This window comes from Folsomia candida, unplaced genomic scaffold (assembly GCF_002217175.1).
Source record: "Folsomia candida strain VU population unplaced genomic scaffold, ASM221717v1 Fcan01_Sc004, whole genome shotgun sequence".
In the NCBI taxonomy this organism is placed as follows: domain Eukaryota; kingdom Metazoa; phylum Arthropoda; class Collembola; order Entomobryomorpha; family Isotomidae; genus Folsomia; species Folsomia candida.
This window is the reverse complement of record NW_019091196.1, coordinates 9960020-9974480: the sequence shown is the minus strand read 5'-3', so window position 1 is coordinate 9974480 and position 14461 is coordinate 9960020. Positions and strand designations below refer to the sequence as shown.

The 14461-nt window shown below is 38.3% G+C and overlaps 2 protein-coding genes across 2 annotated transcripts; one reads left to right on the top strand and one right to left on the bottom strand.

Annotated features, from left to right (window-relative positions):
* Window positions 1–78: 78 nt before the first annotated feature.
* Window positions 79–5332, top strand: LOC110848275 (hexosaminidase D). The gene is made up of 5 exons (XM_022095448.2): window positions 79–2306; window positions 2376–2823; window positions 2897–3132; window positions 3233–3337; window positions 3409–5332. Exons 1-5 carry the CDS (start codon window positions 1764–1766, stop codon window positions 4384–4386), a joined length of 2310 nt encoding a protein of 769 aa, XP_021951140.1. The 5' UTR covers window positions 79–1763; the 3' UTR covers window positions 4387–5332.
* Window positions 5333–5385: 53 nt separating this feature from the next.
* On the bottom strand, window positions 5386–11805 carry LOC110848272 (tubulin-specific chaperone D). Its single transcript, XM_022095446.2, has 16 exons — window positions 11660–11805; window positions 11348–11536; window positions 10735–11283; window positions 10438–10653; window positions 9925–10365; window positions 9553–9845; window positions 7807–8211; window positions 7657–7743; window positions 7426–7580; window positions 7167–7333; window positions 6948–7091; window positions 6718–6875; window positions 6583–6647; window positions 6270–6505; window positions 5959–6188; window positions 5386–5882 (listed from the first exon to the last, which is right to left on the bottom strand). The coding sequence occupies exons 2-16, from the start codon at window positions 11519–11521 to the stop codon at window positions 5624–5626; spliced, it is 3579 nt and encodes a 1192-aa protein (XP_021951138.1). The 5' UTR covers window positions 11522–11536; window positions 11660–11805; the 3' UTR covers window positions 5386–5623.
* Between the last annotated feature and the right edge of the window lie 2656 nt (window positions 11806–14461).

Sequence of the window (14461 nt, the reverse complement as noted above, 5' to 3'; positions counted from 1 at the left end):
ATCGTATTAGTGCGGAAATGGCCCACTTTAAGTCTGCTTTCTCCACTAATACCCCACCCTTTCTTGATTGACTGACTATTTCACCAGCGTGACTCCTCTCCCTACTCCACCTTATTAAAAATGCATTAGATTTGTGTACGGAAATGAGAAATGTGTGGAAACTAGTTTCATGCATTGCACCAACATACAGCAAAACATACTGAACTAGTTCCATATCCTGTCTAGCAACTTATTTTGTATCTCTCTCTTCCCTGATGCCTTTAATCCTCCTCCATCCTCCACTTGTTCAGACTGCATACAACCCTTTTTTTGCCCAATCCATAAAACGGACTGTTACACACATATGCACCTATACGTTATTTAGGTGTATATTCCTTTTAATCCGACGTAGAGACTGCGCCGGCAAAATCGAAGGTTACATTATCAAGGTTTTCTTTCCTTAACACCTGCCGTGCTTGGTTTTGAATAGGCTATCAAAAAAACAACCAACTCTGCAGTCCTAATAGCTCTCTAGGACATAGAACAAGTCTTTCCTAAAAAACTTTCCGTCTCTTTTATGCCCAAGAAGAAGTCACATTAAGTTAAATTATTGAGACTTTCGTGCTGCTAGGATGAGCGACCCCACGATCTAAATAATTAATGTGTAATGGGTTAAAGCAGAGAGAGAACCAAACCAAACCGTGTGTAACGCTACAACAAGTTCAAGTTGATTCCTTTAACAAATTGTGGCACAAGAGGAAGAAAAGATAACATAAAAGAGGAGTTCTCCTACATACAAAACTATGTACATGTGCAAAATCAGATTACGATTTCCCTTTGCCACACGCACGACTTTGACTTACCCAAAGATTTGCAATTCTTTCAAATAACTCTACAAGTATAACACGGTCATTATTATTATCCGTCTACTGTCACGGTACGTAGTCTTACTGGGTTGGAACAACCATACTACATAAGGTTCCGTTATTCGTCTTTCTAAAAAAACGCGTATGTTTTCTGCACTATGTGTTACGCTGAGGAAACCACGCTAACCACGCAGCGCAGTTGTTATCTTGCAGGGGAAGTGAGCAAAGTTGGTTGAAGTTGTGCTGCATGAAATTTTTATGGTGCTTCCTCGTCTAAACGCTACAATATAAGTCTGCTGCGCGCAATCTAATCTTGAGGAATTGTATTACAAAATGTGAAAGGAAATAAGATAGTTTTATCTTTTAAAATACCAATAAAAATATTATGGTGATCTCAGGAGTGAAAGGAAGTTGAGAGGAGGACTTCAATATTTGTATAACCGGTTGACGATTTCATAAATGACATAAGAGAGAGAAAAATTCCCTTTAATTTGGATTCATGACTTCTTGGACGTTGAAGGTATAATAATAATCTGGGGAAAACTGTAATTCGTAATCTCAGGAAAATGTCATGAAGCAGTGGTTAGTGTTTGCAGAGAGCAAAAATGCATACTTTGTGTATAAAAAGTATAAATTAAATTAGACCTTGTTCTCTTCCTGTGTAAAATTATTATCAAGAAACTTGTGTACCTCGCAACAATACATCATCACAATCTTACATCTCTTACGACTTATTCGTCCCCCGACATCATCATCATCAGTATTATCACAATCAATTCTCTTAAACAATGTAGTTATTAAAACAATATTATTATATTAGTTACTCGGTGAACTTGACTGAGTTGACTCCTCGTCAGAAAAAGTGGTACTCATTTCGTGCTTGACTAAAAATAAGTAGTTTTTTTCCACGAAATTATTATGCCTGCCGACTGCACATCACTTTTACGTGGTCGAGGAACCAGTCAACCAAGACTTTTCTTCACCCTCTGTTTCATCTTCTCTGTGGTAATTGTTGTCGTGATAGTGACATTTCTATACTACCCCCCGGACGGCGTCTCTGTTTCCAATGGGGGTCACCACTCCTTTGACTTTGAGCATCACGCGAGACGACCCGGTCTCCGTTCCGAGTTGCATGGAAGGAGTCCCTCCCTCCACGAGTTGGACGGTGGTGGGGGCGACGACGCCGTATTGTTGTCATCCATGGTGGTCGATGGCAACAATCATAATGATCTGGACTACAAGAGTGGAGCAGTAAATTTTGATGGTACTCAACAAGAACAGCATTCCGAAACCTCGCCAAGACTTAGGCACCATCATGCACATCACAACCATGGGGGAAAACCTGCCATCATAACTGTGGAGGAAGTGGAGCAGAGGCCGATGTTATCAAACGTGATTGAGTCAAGGTTATTGCATTTCGACTTGAAGGGTGCTCCGCCAAAGATATCGTACTTGAAAGAGGTAGGAATTTGGCATTCTTGGAAAATGGGACTCTTTTTTACTCAATTGAATGATTTTTTGTTTGCATAGGTATTGAAACTTGCAAAAAGGGCTGGGATCAATGGGCTCTTGTTAGAGTGGGAGGATACATTTCCGTGGTCAGGATCCCTGTCTAATTTATCAATGATTGAGGGAGGCTATACTCGTGATGAGGTGGAGGAGTTGATTGATTTCGCCGAATTGGTGCTCGACTTTGAAGTTATTCCTCTCGTGCAGACTTTTGGGCATGTGGAATTTGTCTTGAAGGGAGCAGAGTTTCGTCATTTGAGAGAAATTGATCAAGATCCTCAATCATTCTGTCCGTCTAAATCGGAGACGATGAAGGTCGTCAGAGAAATGATTGATCAAACTTTGGAGTTGCATAAAAGGTCGAGATTCGTGCATATTGGGTGCGATGAAGTTTACAATTTGAGGTTGTGTCCGATTTGCACGGCAGCGTCGGAGTATAAGGAAGATCTGTTTCTGAACCATGTCCGAGGTGAGTGTCCCATAAAACTAACCATGTAATGCAATTCTATGCACATCTGTGAAATAATCACTATTAATTACAGAGGTCGCAAAGTATGTCCGACGCAATGGTCGCATCCCTATAATTTGGGACGATATGCTCAGAATAATTTCTGTCAGGCGTCTGAACGAGTCTGGAATTGGAAATTTGGTCGAACCAATGGTTTGGGTCTATGCTGAAGATGTGGATCGCTTCGTGGGGTGGGAAGCTTGGGAGAAATATGCAGAAATATTTCCTACAGTTTGGGGTGCAGGAGCGTTTAAGGGAGCGTTTGGCGAGGTACATAAATAAGTTAAAGAAATCGGGTTTAATCTCTTGTCAGGTTTTCTAATAAAAACTCCTACGTTGTATTTTTAATCATGTTGCATGCATATTTCAGACTCTAAACATTCCACCGTTAAGTCGACACGCGGATAATACCGATCGGTGGATCAGCGTGCTTACAAGAGAATCACCAAAGTGGAAATTGGGCACGGCTGGACTGGTACAAAAATATTGATGCAATCAAAGGCAATACCGCAAATCAATTGTTGAGACATTGATGTTTTTACATAGGTATTGACCGGATGGATGAGATACGATCACTTTGCAGTTTTATGCGAACTCTTACCAGCCGGACTCCCTTCGCTGATTTACAACAGTTTGCAAATATCTATCCCAGCGAGTTCTACAGCACGTATTAAAAATCGAGTATTCATGTTACCAAGTCAAGAGACTGACGAATTCTCAAGCTCTTCTACTACCAATAAACCTAACCCTTCAAGTTCTTCAGAAATACCACATGATTACAACTTTATATCATCTTCGGAGAAACCAAGCTCCTCATCATCTCGACATCCTCCATCATCTCAACCCTCACCATCTCACACCCACATGTCGAAAAGATCCCCGAACTACCGGCGACAAATAGCTCACCCCAGAATCTTAATGGCAAAAGACCGTCTCGCACGGTTATCTGCTCGCAGTGAAATATCTACGGGAGAAATTTACGATAAGTTTGACCACGTTGCGCGTGAATTCTGTCAAATCCTCAACTGTCCGAATTACCACACCCGATTGGACCATTTACTCAAAGGTTCCGACACAGAGTTAAATTTTGCATCAAGATGCAACTTCAGTGGCGTGGCATTTTTCAGATCATTATTCAGATTAAAGGGTCTCCTCCACGAGAGCAATGAGTTGCTGGCAAAAATTGAGAAGAAACGTGGTTGGGTAACTCCATACAACATTCGACACAATTATTCCCTTCCACTCCGCGTTGATGAAGTGTTAGCAGAAGTTCCCAGGTTAAAAAATCAGCTTCAACTCGTAGTGAAAAGTATTGAAACTAGTCTCAAGCCCATTTTCAGACAGGAGGACGTTTTAGAATGGATAGAGCAGAATGTTTGGGATCCGTGGAAAGCATTAGAGAATTTAGAACTAGCTGGAAATACTTTAAAGGCGAGGAACGTCTGGCCACGGAGACCGATTCCTATCCAATGGGAAATGGTGCAAGATTTGAAGTTGTCGAGGGTAGATCCGGATGAGTTGTAGAGTGTTTAGGAAGCATGCTGTGTCTAGGTCTGATTTAAACAAAGCTATTAATCTTACAAGAAAAAATGTTGTGTTCCTCTAACCAAAGCTTGCCTCTGCTATCAATTGCAGTACAAGAACAACGATTACATGTCAATACTATACACTAAAGTAAGTATAAGTGCATCATCAGCAGTATTATTTTTACACGACACCTATTCCACAATGTATATAAATACGTATATAAATACTTGTATCACAATGATCGTGTATTCACACGGCACAAAACATATCACAAAAAATCAATCTACTAATAAGTATTTCTGCGTACCTTACCCGCAGCGTAGGGACCATGATTACAACATGTTATGAAACGTAATTATAACGACGAAACGCATATTTTCAGAAACCCAAAGAAACTTCCCTGTTGTATTTTAAATATTATATTACCTGTTTACCACTTTTATTATTTACTGAATCTCATGAGCATAGACTTGTTTAATTGTTAACAATTCCATAATACAGACTGGTTTGTTGTATATATTTATTGTATGAGTTATTTCTCGCAGTAGTGTGAGCACAGATATTTTTGTATTTTTTTCATCAAGCACACCCGTAAATAGTGTGCACAAATATGTAACCTATCCATCCACTATTGATAAAGTACCGATTAAAGGATAATATAAGGAGGCAACTTGCTAACTAAACAGCTATATTTCCTTCCAACTTGGGCCTGGTGGTCGGTGTTACGTGACCTGAAGCTTGAAATAATAAGCTTCTTCTTTTGGCTAGGACTATTTTTATAGCCTATTGCGATGCGAAGTAGTAGTTATGTAGTAATTGAACGTAGAAAAAATACGAAATTGTTATGTGGTAATATCAATCAAACATGTTATGATGTCAAACAAATTGGTAAAGAAAATAATGAAATGTTATCGCTAAATAAAAATATTATTGTTGACCAGAATATGAATTCGATAAATTTTGTCTAAATTAAATCATTCTGCATTATGCTCCGGCTTAAGTGGCTTAAGATTTGTATCTTTATTGTGACTAATTGTAACAATTAAGATTGAATAGTGAAAAACTTAAATACTATGACCCACTCATAATAAAGCATAACAGTTGCATTGCAAATCACAGAAAATTTTAAGAATCGTTAATGAATTTATAAAATGAAATATAAAATCTGGTAACTGGATTAAATCCCCGAACTAAATATTCAGGAATAAAGCTGAATTCTAAATTACCTTATTATTTAGGCGGACGGCGGTTTTAGTGAAATTGGTTGTGGAATGTTGAATATGGTACAAATTTGGTTTCGAATTGGGCGAACTGCGTTGGCGTCTCCTTCCCATTGTGATTCTTGCAGTAACGTCATGACGTGCTCGACTTCCTCCTGGCTGGCCAACTCTTCTGCACCATAAGTCAGCAACGCTTCGTAAATCTTTTGCGAGGTGATAACTCGGACACGAGGATAAGCGTGGGCCAGGTACACGGTAAGCTTCTTCATGGCTCTGCAATTAACATTGTGTTTTATACATACATACATTTGGGTATACAAAATTTAAATAATTGTTTATAATTCCGTACGATCTGATCACAGCCAAACTTCCTTGAAGCATTTCGCACAATAATTCCACGCCGAGAACAAGTTTTTCAACTCTCCCACTTTTAAAGAGTTCATTTTTTGTCAGCTCAATCAAGGCAAGACCAAAAGAATCGGACCCATCCGTTAATAAAGGCAGAAACGTTCCAGACTGTAGTAATTGGGTGACAAATTTCATCAAAGGCACCGTAACTCGATCCATTCTAAGGTTGCTCTGTATTAAGAGTAATGTGAAATTACGATGCATGCATAAATCTATTTATCGTAATTGTAAATACTTTAGAGCTAGACGTACCTCAAAGATTTTGAGCATAACCTGACCAATTCTATTCAACTCAGCATCCCCCATAGCACCAGCCGCAACGAGATAATTAGTAATTGCACCGTTAGCGTCTTTCATTACACTGTCACTCAAACTTCCTCCACTAATGATGAATCCTTCGAGCAAGTAGTATGTGCAGTGTTCCAATGTTAACATTTCTACGAACTTGGGAAATGTGGATGTCGTGGATCTCCAATTTACAGATCTGCCTATAATTGATTGAATAATCAACTTCAAAATATTAGAAACAAAAATACCAAGTAAAAGTAAATAAATGTAATCATACAAAAATCTTCTGGGAATATTCGTAATATTGCATCTCTATGTGGAATGTCCAACATCTCAGGATCCCTAATTCAATCCATTAGATTTAGTACTATAAAATAATCAAATTTACTGTTTAATTTGCAAGGGATCTCACTTTTGATGAATAATTGTCGCAAATGCTTGGCCAGCATGGACACGAACATTATCAATCTTTTCAACACATTGTTTCGCAATTAGTCCCATTATCTTGGAAATATTTGAAGGATCCACATCTTTAAATGATCCACATTCGTTTAATCGTATACTAAAAATCTGAAACGGGAAAACAAACTTTTAATGCATGCTGAAGTTATAATGGTTAAATAAACCAATTTAATATATGACCTTCAAAGCAGTTATCGAAGATTTTCTGACCCAGCATCCGATATCTCCACGTTTATCAGTTGTGTAATCTTCAATCGATTCTAGGAGGGAGTTTAAGATTTGTTCAGTATTCAGCAGCTCCAAAGGTATTCCATCTTCCCAAGACTATTAAAAAATAATCAATAGGTTTAAAACAACATTTGATATTACTACATATCAAGGTAAATATGTAATATTTACCGAATTTCTACTAAACTTCTTATGAATAAAAATGCTACTTAAAGCAACGAGAGCATCCCTTCGAGATTCGGCCCACAATACGGTGTCAGGAGTTATTGTCGAACATTTTAGTAGCGCAGTAATCACGTCGACAAAGTTTTCTTTTAATACGCTTACAGGAAGTCGACCTAGAACCAGGGTTGTTATTTAGTTCAATTATACTTGATAAGGCCGACTATATTATGCAGGTTAATTTATATATATATATATTCAACATTACCTAAGGCATGAGCATGCCCTTGCCTAGCAGGCATCACATTACTGGTCAACTCTTTGCACATTCCTTCAAGAATTCCTGTGAGACAATTGTGCTTGGCTGGGTTGTTGTGATAGTATTCGACGACAAAATGTGCGAATGCTTTTCCAGCGGATATTCTAATTTGAAATGTAATAATTTTCTAATTCCAGATAATCTTAAACAAAAACAAACTAGTGATAATTATAAATTCACCTCGTGCGGTTTTCAACACTGGAAAGATGTTCCTCAAGAAGTTTATGGCAGACAGTTATGAAATTTTCATCATTATGATACGGCATTCTGAAAAAATAATGACCTCAAATAACGCACTTCTTTAAAGAGCATAATAATTAGTAATCTTACTTGGACAACGAACACGAATCAATGAACTCATTCAATCCCACTCTGATAAATTCATTCCCACGTGCACTATTTGCAAACTTTTTCTCCACAATTTTTGGAACAATTTCGCCAATCGAAGTTAAAATATCATTACTGAACTTCAGTCGATCAATACTCTTCAATTTGACCAAAATCGCTCCTAAGCTGATTAATGCTCCATGAGAAGTGTAAGTGTCCGAGTCGGTGCAAAACGAAATCAAAGCTGGGACGACTTTTTCCGTAACGTACAACGGTTCCATTATGGCAAGATTTCCCAACGCCTCGGCCGTCAACTCTCTCACTACTTCGTCAAAATGGTTAAACTTTAAATCCATTAGGTGAGCAATCATTGCTGTCGTGTATATTTGGAATTTTCCTATTTCGACACTGCCAAGTATAAATATGAAACGAATTAGCACATACAGTATGTAACAAATTTAATGCTACGATGACATAATTTGTATATCGACATGGTCGCGTAAATTTTAAAATTTGAAACTTCGCATAAAAATCTAAAAAGTATATACGGACAATTTCCTCGTCTCCGATTTTTAATATCGCACAAAGGTCAAAGGTCACCATTATTTTTGTGAACCAATTTGAGGCGTCGAAAAGCAAACTTCGTAGATAATTTTTTTTGAACTTTCTAGTATTTTTTATCGGATGCGACATGCGTTTTGAAGAAAAATGAGCTTTGGTCGGACCGTGTACGATTTTTTTGACGCCCACAGGAATTTTTCGCCAAGGACAGGTTGAAGACCTAAAATCGCCACCGCGGCGAAAATTCGAAAACTGAAATATACGTTAGCATATTGACAGTCCCGGTATGCAAACGTATATTTCAGTTTTCGAATTTTCGCCGCGGTGGCGATTTTAGGTCTTCAACCTGTCCTTGGCGAAAAATTCCTGTGGGCGTCAAGAAAATCGTACACGGTCCGACCAAAGCTCATTTTTCTTCAAAACGCATGTCGCATCCAATAAAAAATACTAGAAAGTTCAAAAAAAATTATCCACGAAGTTTTTTTTTCGACGCCTCAAATTTGTTCACAAAAATAATGGTGACCTTTGACCTTTGTGCGATATTAAAAATCGGCGACGAGGAAATTGTCCGTATATACTTTTTAGATTTTTATGCGAAGTTTCAAATTTTAAAATTTACGCGATCATGTCGATATAAAAATTATGTCATCGTAGCATTAAATTTGTTACATACTGTATTATTATATTGGTACCTCCATTCTTAACGTGGCATTGTATCACGTGTTTTTTGTTTGAATTGTTGTGTCTCAACTTTCCCTTCCTCCATGTATTCAAATGGCGATTTTGAAAAATGTTCACCGCCTTTCGTTTTTAACAATATGAAGATATTAATGCACCTAAAAATCGGTAATTTTTAGGCTTACATAGTTAGGAGATAAAAATTTTGATTTTTTTCTTCAATGAGGAAATATTTAAATTTCATTGATTATTTTTCATCTATTTTATATTTATCTTCTTGTTGAAGAAAAAAATCAAAATTTTTATCTCCTAACTATGTAAGCCTAAAAATTACCGATTTTTAGGTGCATTAATATCTTCATATTGTTAAAAACGAAAGGCGGTGAACATTTTTCAAAACCGCCATTTGAATACATGGAGGAAGGGAAAGTTGAGACACAACAATTCAAACAAAAAACCCCGCATCAGCCAGCATGCTATTCTGCCTTAAAGGCAATAAAAATCATTTACCTGACTTTTGTGAATGCATTTGTCCTAATTCCAACGGCAAAATAATCAGCAACAGTAATGATATCAATTCCATGTGGAAAGTTCCCTTGTCTTCCGACATTTTCTTGAAATGCAGCAGACGCAGCTCTTCGGCAATTTACTTCTCGATCAAACGTCATCGTAATGATGAGACATGTGGCAATGTCGTTGACGTACGGTTCGATTATGTGAGGCTCAAAGGCTCTTGCGAAGGCCCACATGACGTAACATGCTGCATCCCGAACGTGCGATCCGACAGAAAAATTTCCCCTAATCTGAGGGAATCAACAAGAAAAAACAATTAATTCATTGTTCAAATTACTTATGTTGTATCAGGTCTAATTAATTATTAACCTCGTCATAAACCATCGCCCGTTTAAGAACTGGGATAACAGTGGGAATTCTTTCTGGAAGTAATAATCCCCTCCGCGCAAGTTCGGCGAGAGCGAGACAGCCCCCATGCCATGCAGCGTTCCCTTCTCGTGGAGAAAAATTTTGCAATATCCCTTCCATGACCTCATCAGCATACTCTTTCGGAAGGCGGTTTGTCACCCGTCCAATCCCTTTGGCCGAAGACCACCGAACAACGGTGTCCTTATCCTTTAGACCTTCAAGTAACTTGTCAATTACAGATTCAATAGCGCCCGAATACTGGTTTAATTCTTCGTAATTAGCTTGATCATTTCCGCCTAAATTTTTAAGATCAGACGATCCTGAAGTTTCAGAAAGATTAGTCGTGCCCTTTAAATTGCAGACCAGACTCCGACTTCCTCGCTGATATCGCCAGGGAGCCATCTAAACATACAAAATGTGAATTGAAACCAATACTAACCTAAACCTACTAACTCTAAACTAGTTATGTTTTACCTTCGTTTTCATGAACATCATTCCAATCCTTTGAATCAATTTCGTCCCAGCCTTTCGCAATACGGTGTCACATTTTTCGTATTTCGAAAATAAAACTGCCTTCAAAACTTGTTCCCCATATTTTAAAATCTCCTGTCGTTTCGCATGTTTGAAAATTGCCGATAATGCGGCAAATGCACCAACTCTTGTTCCAAATGCCATAGGTTCCGGTAAACGCTACAAGAATTATAATACATCAACCAATGTTACGAATTAATCAACTCCAGAAATTGTTATAAACTGTATCGATTAACTAACCACACAAGTCCATTCAATGAAATTATCCATGTATACTTCTTGCATGTCGGGTCTCGTTAAAAATCTCGAGATTAAAAACGGAGCCGCTGTCCCAACGTTGTTGTTGAGGACGATACACTTTTTGCAAACTTTCATCAACCGTTGTGCAATCGTCAATCCATCCTTCCTCTCCTCCTCCTGACCATCCAGCAGTTTCAAATGGAATGGATTAATGACCAAGATACTGAGCCACATAACGAGGACGTAACCACTCTCCCAAGTACAAGGGTCGTCCAAGTTCTCATTCTCCAAGTAATTCAGCACTGGGACTAGGTCAGCTATTTCGTGGGGAAAACGTTTCACGACTTCTTTCGGTCCTCGAACTTTGAAAAGGCGGCGAAGAAACTGGAGACTCAAATGTTTTAAAATGACCTGTTCTGGTTTCGAATTACTGTCTCGGAATTGTGACAAGAGGACGTTTATCATGGCTTCCAAATGATGATCGATCAGATGGGGTTGCTCTTGATATCGGTCCATTATTTTGCCGTACGTTTCGTACGTTACTTCGACCTGTGATTCAACGAGTTAAATTATTGATTATCAATTAATGATATTTATCCATAAAAAGACTTACCGTCGACTGCGACGTATAAATTCCCGGGAGTGAATTTAATATTTCGAAAACTTCGTCCTTTTCACGAAACATGTCCAAGGCACAGCCTAAGCCGATTGGAAATTCTTCCAACTCATGGTCCAAATCTAGACCTTCCAACTCGGCCAAACTCTGTCGAGATCCTTTCTTTGACATTTTGAAACTCGTTTCCTGAAATAATCGAACATCGAACAAACAAATATAGATAAACCAAAAACAAACCACCTGTCGCCTTAAATCCACTTGACGTAACGACCTACACAAACTAACATATCTAACTATTTAAATACTTACCGTTACATGAAAAACTTCAAAATAAATAGTAAAATTTCAAGCTAGAAATTTAACTCGATTCAGAAATCAATACTTTGGAGAAGAGGAAAGTGAGTGAAAATGTGAACTGGACGGAGTAATAATAACCGGTGACGCATTCCCACCGCAGATTTTATTGCAAAACTCCCCGTAACAGAATTGCGACTTTCTCCCGTAAAAACAACGACCAGCTTGAGAATTTAATTTAAAATTTGGCTATTATTTTAGACAACTTAACGCTAAATTGTATGGTACGACTACAAAAAAATTTATGACCTGATGAAGGTATCTGTATGTGCCGAAAGCTTGTCAATAAACTCAATTTCAAACATATGTCCTCCAACGCCGATCAATCAAATTATATACAAAAATTCTATTATTAGTACCTATTGAAGATGCGATAAATATAATGAGAATATAAATATAAATATAATGCTGTTGAATAATGACATTTATTTATTGTACAAAAATCAACTCAATCAACATTTGGAACAATATTGCATTCTATTTCTAGATTTTTTTTCATCTTACAATTTTTTTTTCACTTTATTTCTCATCGTTTGACTGAACATGATAATAGGAAATGATGGCAATGACCTCACGCGTTGTAAATCTCTGAATTTATTTTCACCACACAATCGAGGTGTACCATGCACTTTCACCAATCTGCATGCACTCTCTTTGAACAAATTTGACGAGGTTGTTCTATGTTCTCGCTTTTCGGGTTTGTGGTTGAAATCAGACGAGAAATAGATGGAGGAACATATCGAATTTTCTGCTGACGATGAGCTCTACATCCTTGAACTTGTGCTGACAATGCTGTGAACATCCAATTTGCACCTTGTCATCAGTTTCCCTTGTGCTCAGGTAAATTGGATTATTCGGAAAAAGTCATATATTTCAAAGTGTGACACGAGCACACGTACCTACTCACAAAGTATCCACTTTCTCCCCCTTGACGCATTTTCCTATTTTCGCAACAAAAGAAATTTATACTGTATTTTCCTTTAAAAAAATGAATTGCGAAAGAATCATGATAACTAAAAAGTCTTTGTGTTTTCGTCTTCTGACTTAAGCAGGAGACTTAACCTGGCCAGATTATACATAATAATAGCAACAGGTCGATTTAAAGAATGTGGGTCAACTCCCTGGAGCTAGCACGGCTAACAAACAGATCCGGAATGCAAATGTAATAATATGAATAGCTGCGGAGGCAGAAGCAACGTAAAGGTAGCAGTTTTCGAGTGGGTTGTCTGTTCTGGGTATTTATGAGGGAGCAGATTATTTCAGCCATCTGCATGCTTTCCCCAATATCCACTTGGAGAGGAGATGCAACACGACTTTCTTTTTGCATGCATGGGAGAAAATATAAAGAGAAAATTAAACCACCAACTCGGAAGAATTCTCCCATGCACCGAGCACTTACTTGGCTCTCAAGTATAATAAATAGGACAGTTTAGCACTCTTTTATCTCACTCGTCTGCCTGCCTTACTCGAAATCGCAAACTGAGGAGGCGGATTGGAAAGAATGCAACAATGTGGTTATCTCGCTCAGAGAAAATTAAGTGAGTGCATGGGCGGATGGATGGATGTGCGTGTCAAAGTCAGATGTTTGATTTGGCAAAATGTCTATTTTGGTTTGAAAATTTGAAATCCCTGTCGAGTAAATCTGACCAAATTGGAGGTACATCTATCAAAATACATGTTTACCTGCTGTACTCGGAGTAAGCCTTCCTATTTATTGGTCCAGGTCTGAAAATAGACCAGGCTGGCAGGTGGATTGGATATCATAGAATAAGTAACTCTTTTATCAAAAGAAGGCATGTATGTACTTCGTATATTGCTTCCTCCACCGTTTGTATGAAGTAAACTGATAATTCCATAGAATCTGACACCACCACACGCTCTCTCGTCATGCTATTCAGTCATCCTTCCGGAAAGGTAAAGAAGAAAGTGAGAAAAGAACGATATTTGATGGCAGGCAGAAAGGTGTCTGAAAGTCGTATTAAAAGGAAATGAAGCACATTCAATCCCTTCACCGCGTCATCATCACTTTTGCAGCCTTTTCCCGTTATTGAATTTCAATCAAAGCAAGTGGTCCCATGTACGAGGAGGACAGATCACACAATCTCACTTGGAGGTGATAATGAAGAAGGTTTCGCTACCAGGCGTGACGACATTATCCCATTTTCACTCTCTAGCCAGGACAATAATGCATTATTTCAACCCAATGGTCTCTCATTCCTCCTCCCATTCGATCCACCCATTTATCCATTTTCATCCATCCTTCCACCTGAATGTAACAAACAGTTGCGAAAAGGAATTCTCCTCATCGAGATGAAACGGTCACCATATCCTAAACTAACCAACCCTCATGGATCATATCATGATCCACTTTCTATTCACCCACCAACCAAACCGCAAACTCCTACTCTGATTCGGTGAATTCCCATCTATTTATCTATCTTTCTCATTCCATTATTCAACCCGTCTGCTGCTGTCCATGTCGGTGATGATGATGGTGGTGGTGAAATCTTGCTAGAGAAATTCAAACCTTATACATAAATAAATTTCCGCTGACTGAATGACATTGATATGCACGATGATGATGGTGGTGTGGTGGTGAAGATGAGCAAGGAACAAGTGACACTGGCAATATTTTATCATCTCTCCCGTAACCACCACTCACTCAGAAGACCCGTTTGCCATTTCCGTGCCTCGACTTCAAAATTATTTTCTAGAGCTGCCTGCGACGCATTTCATGGGCAAGTTGAAGTATAGCAA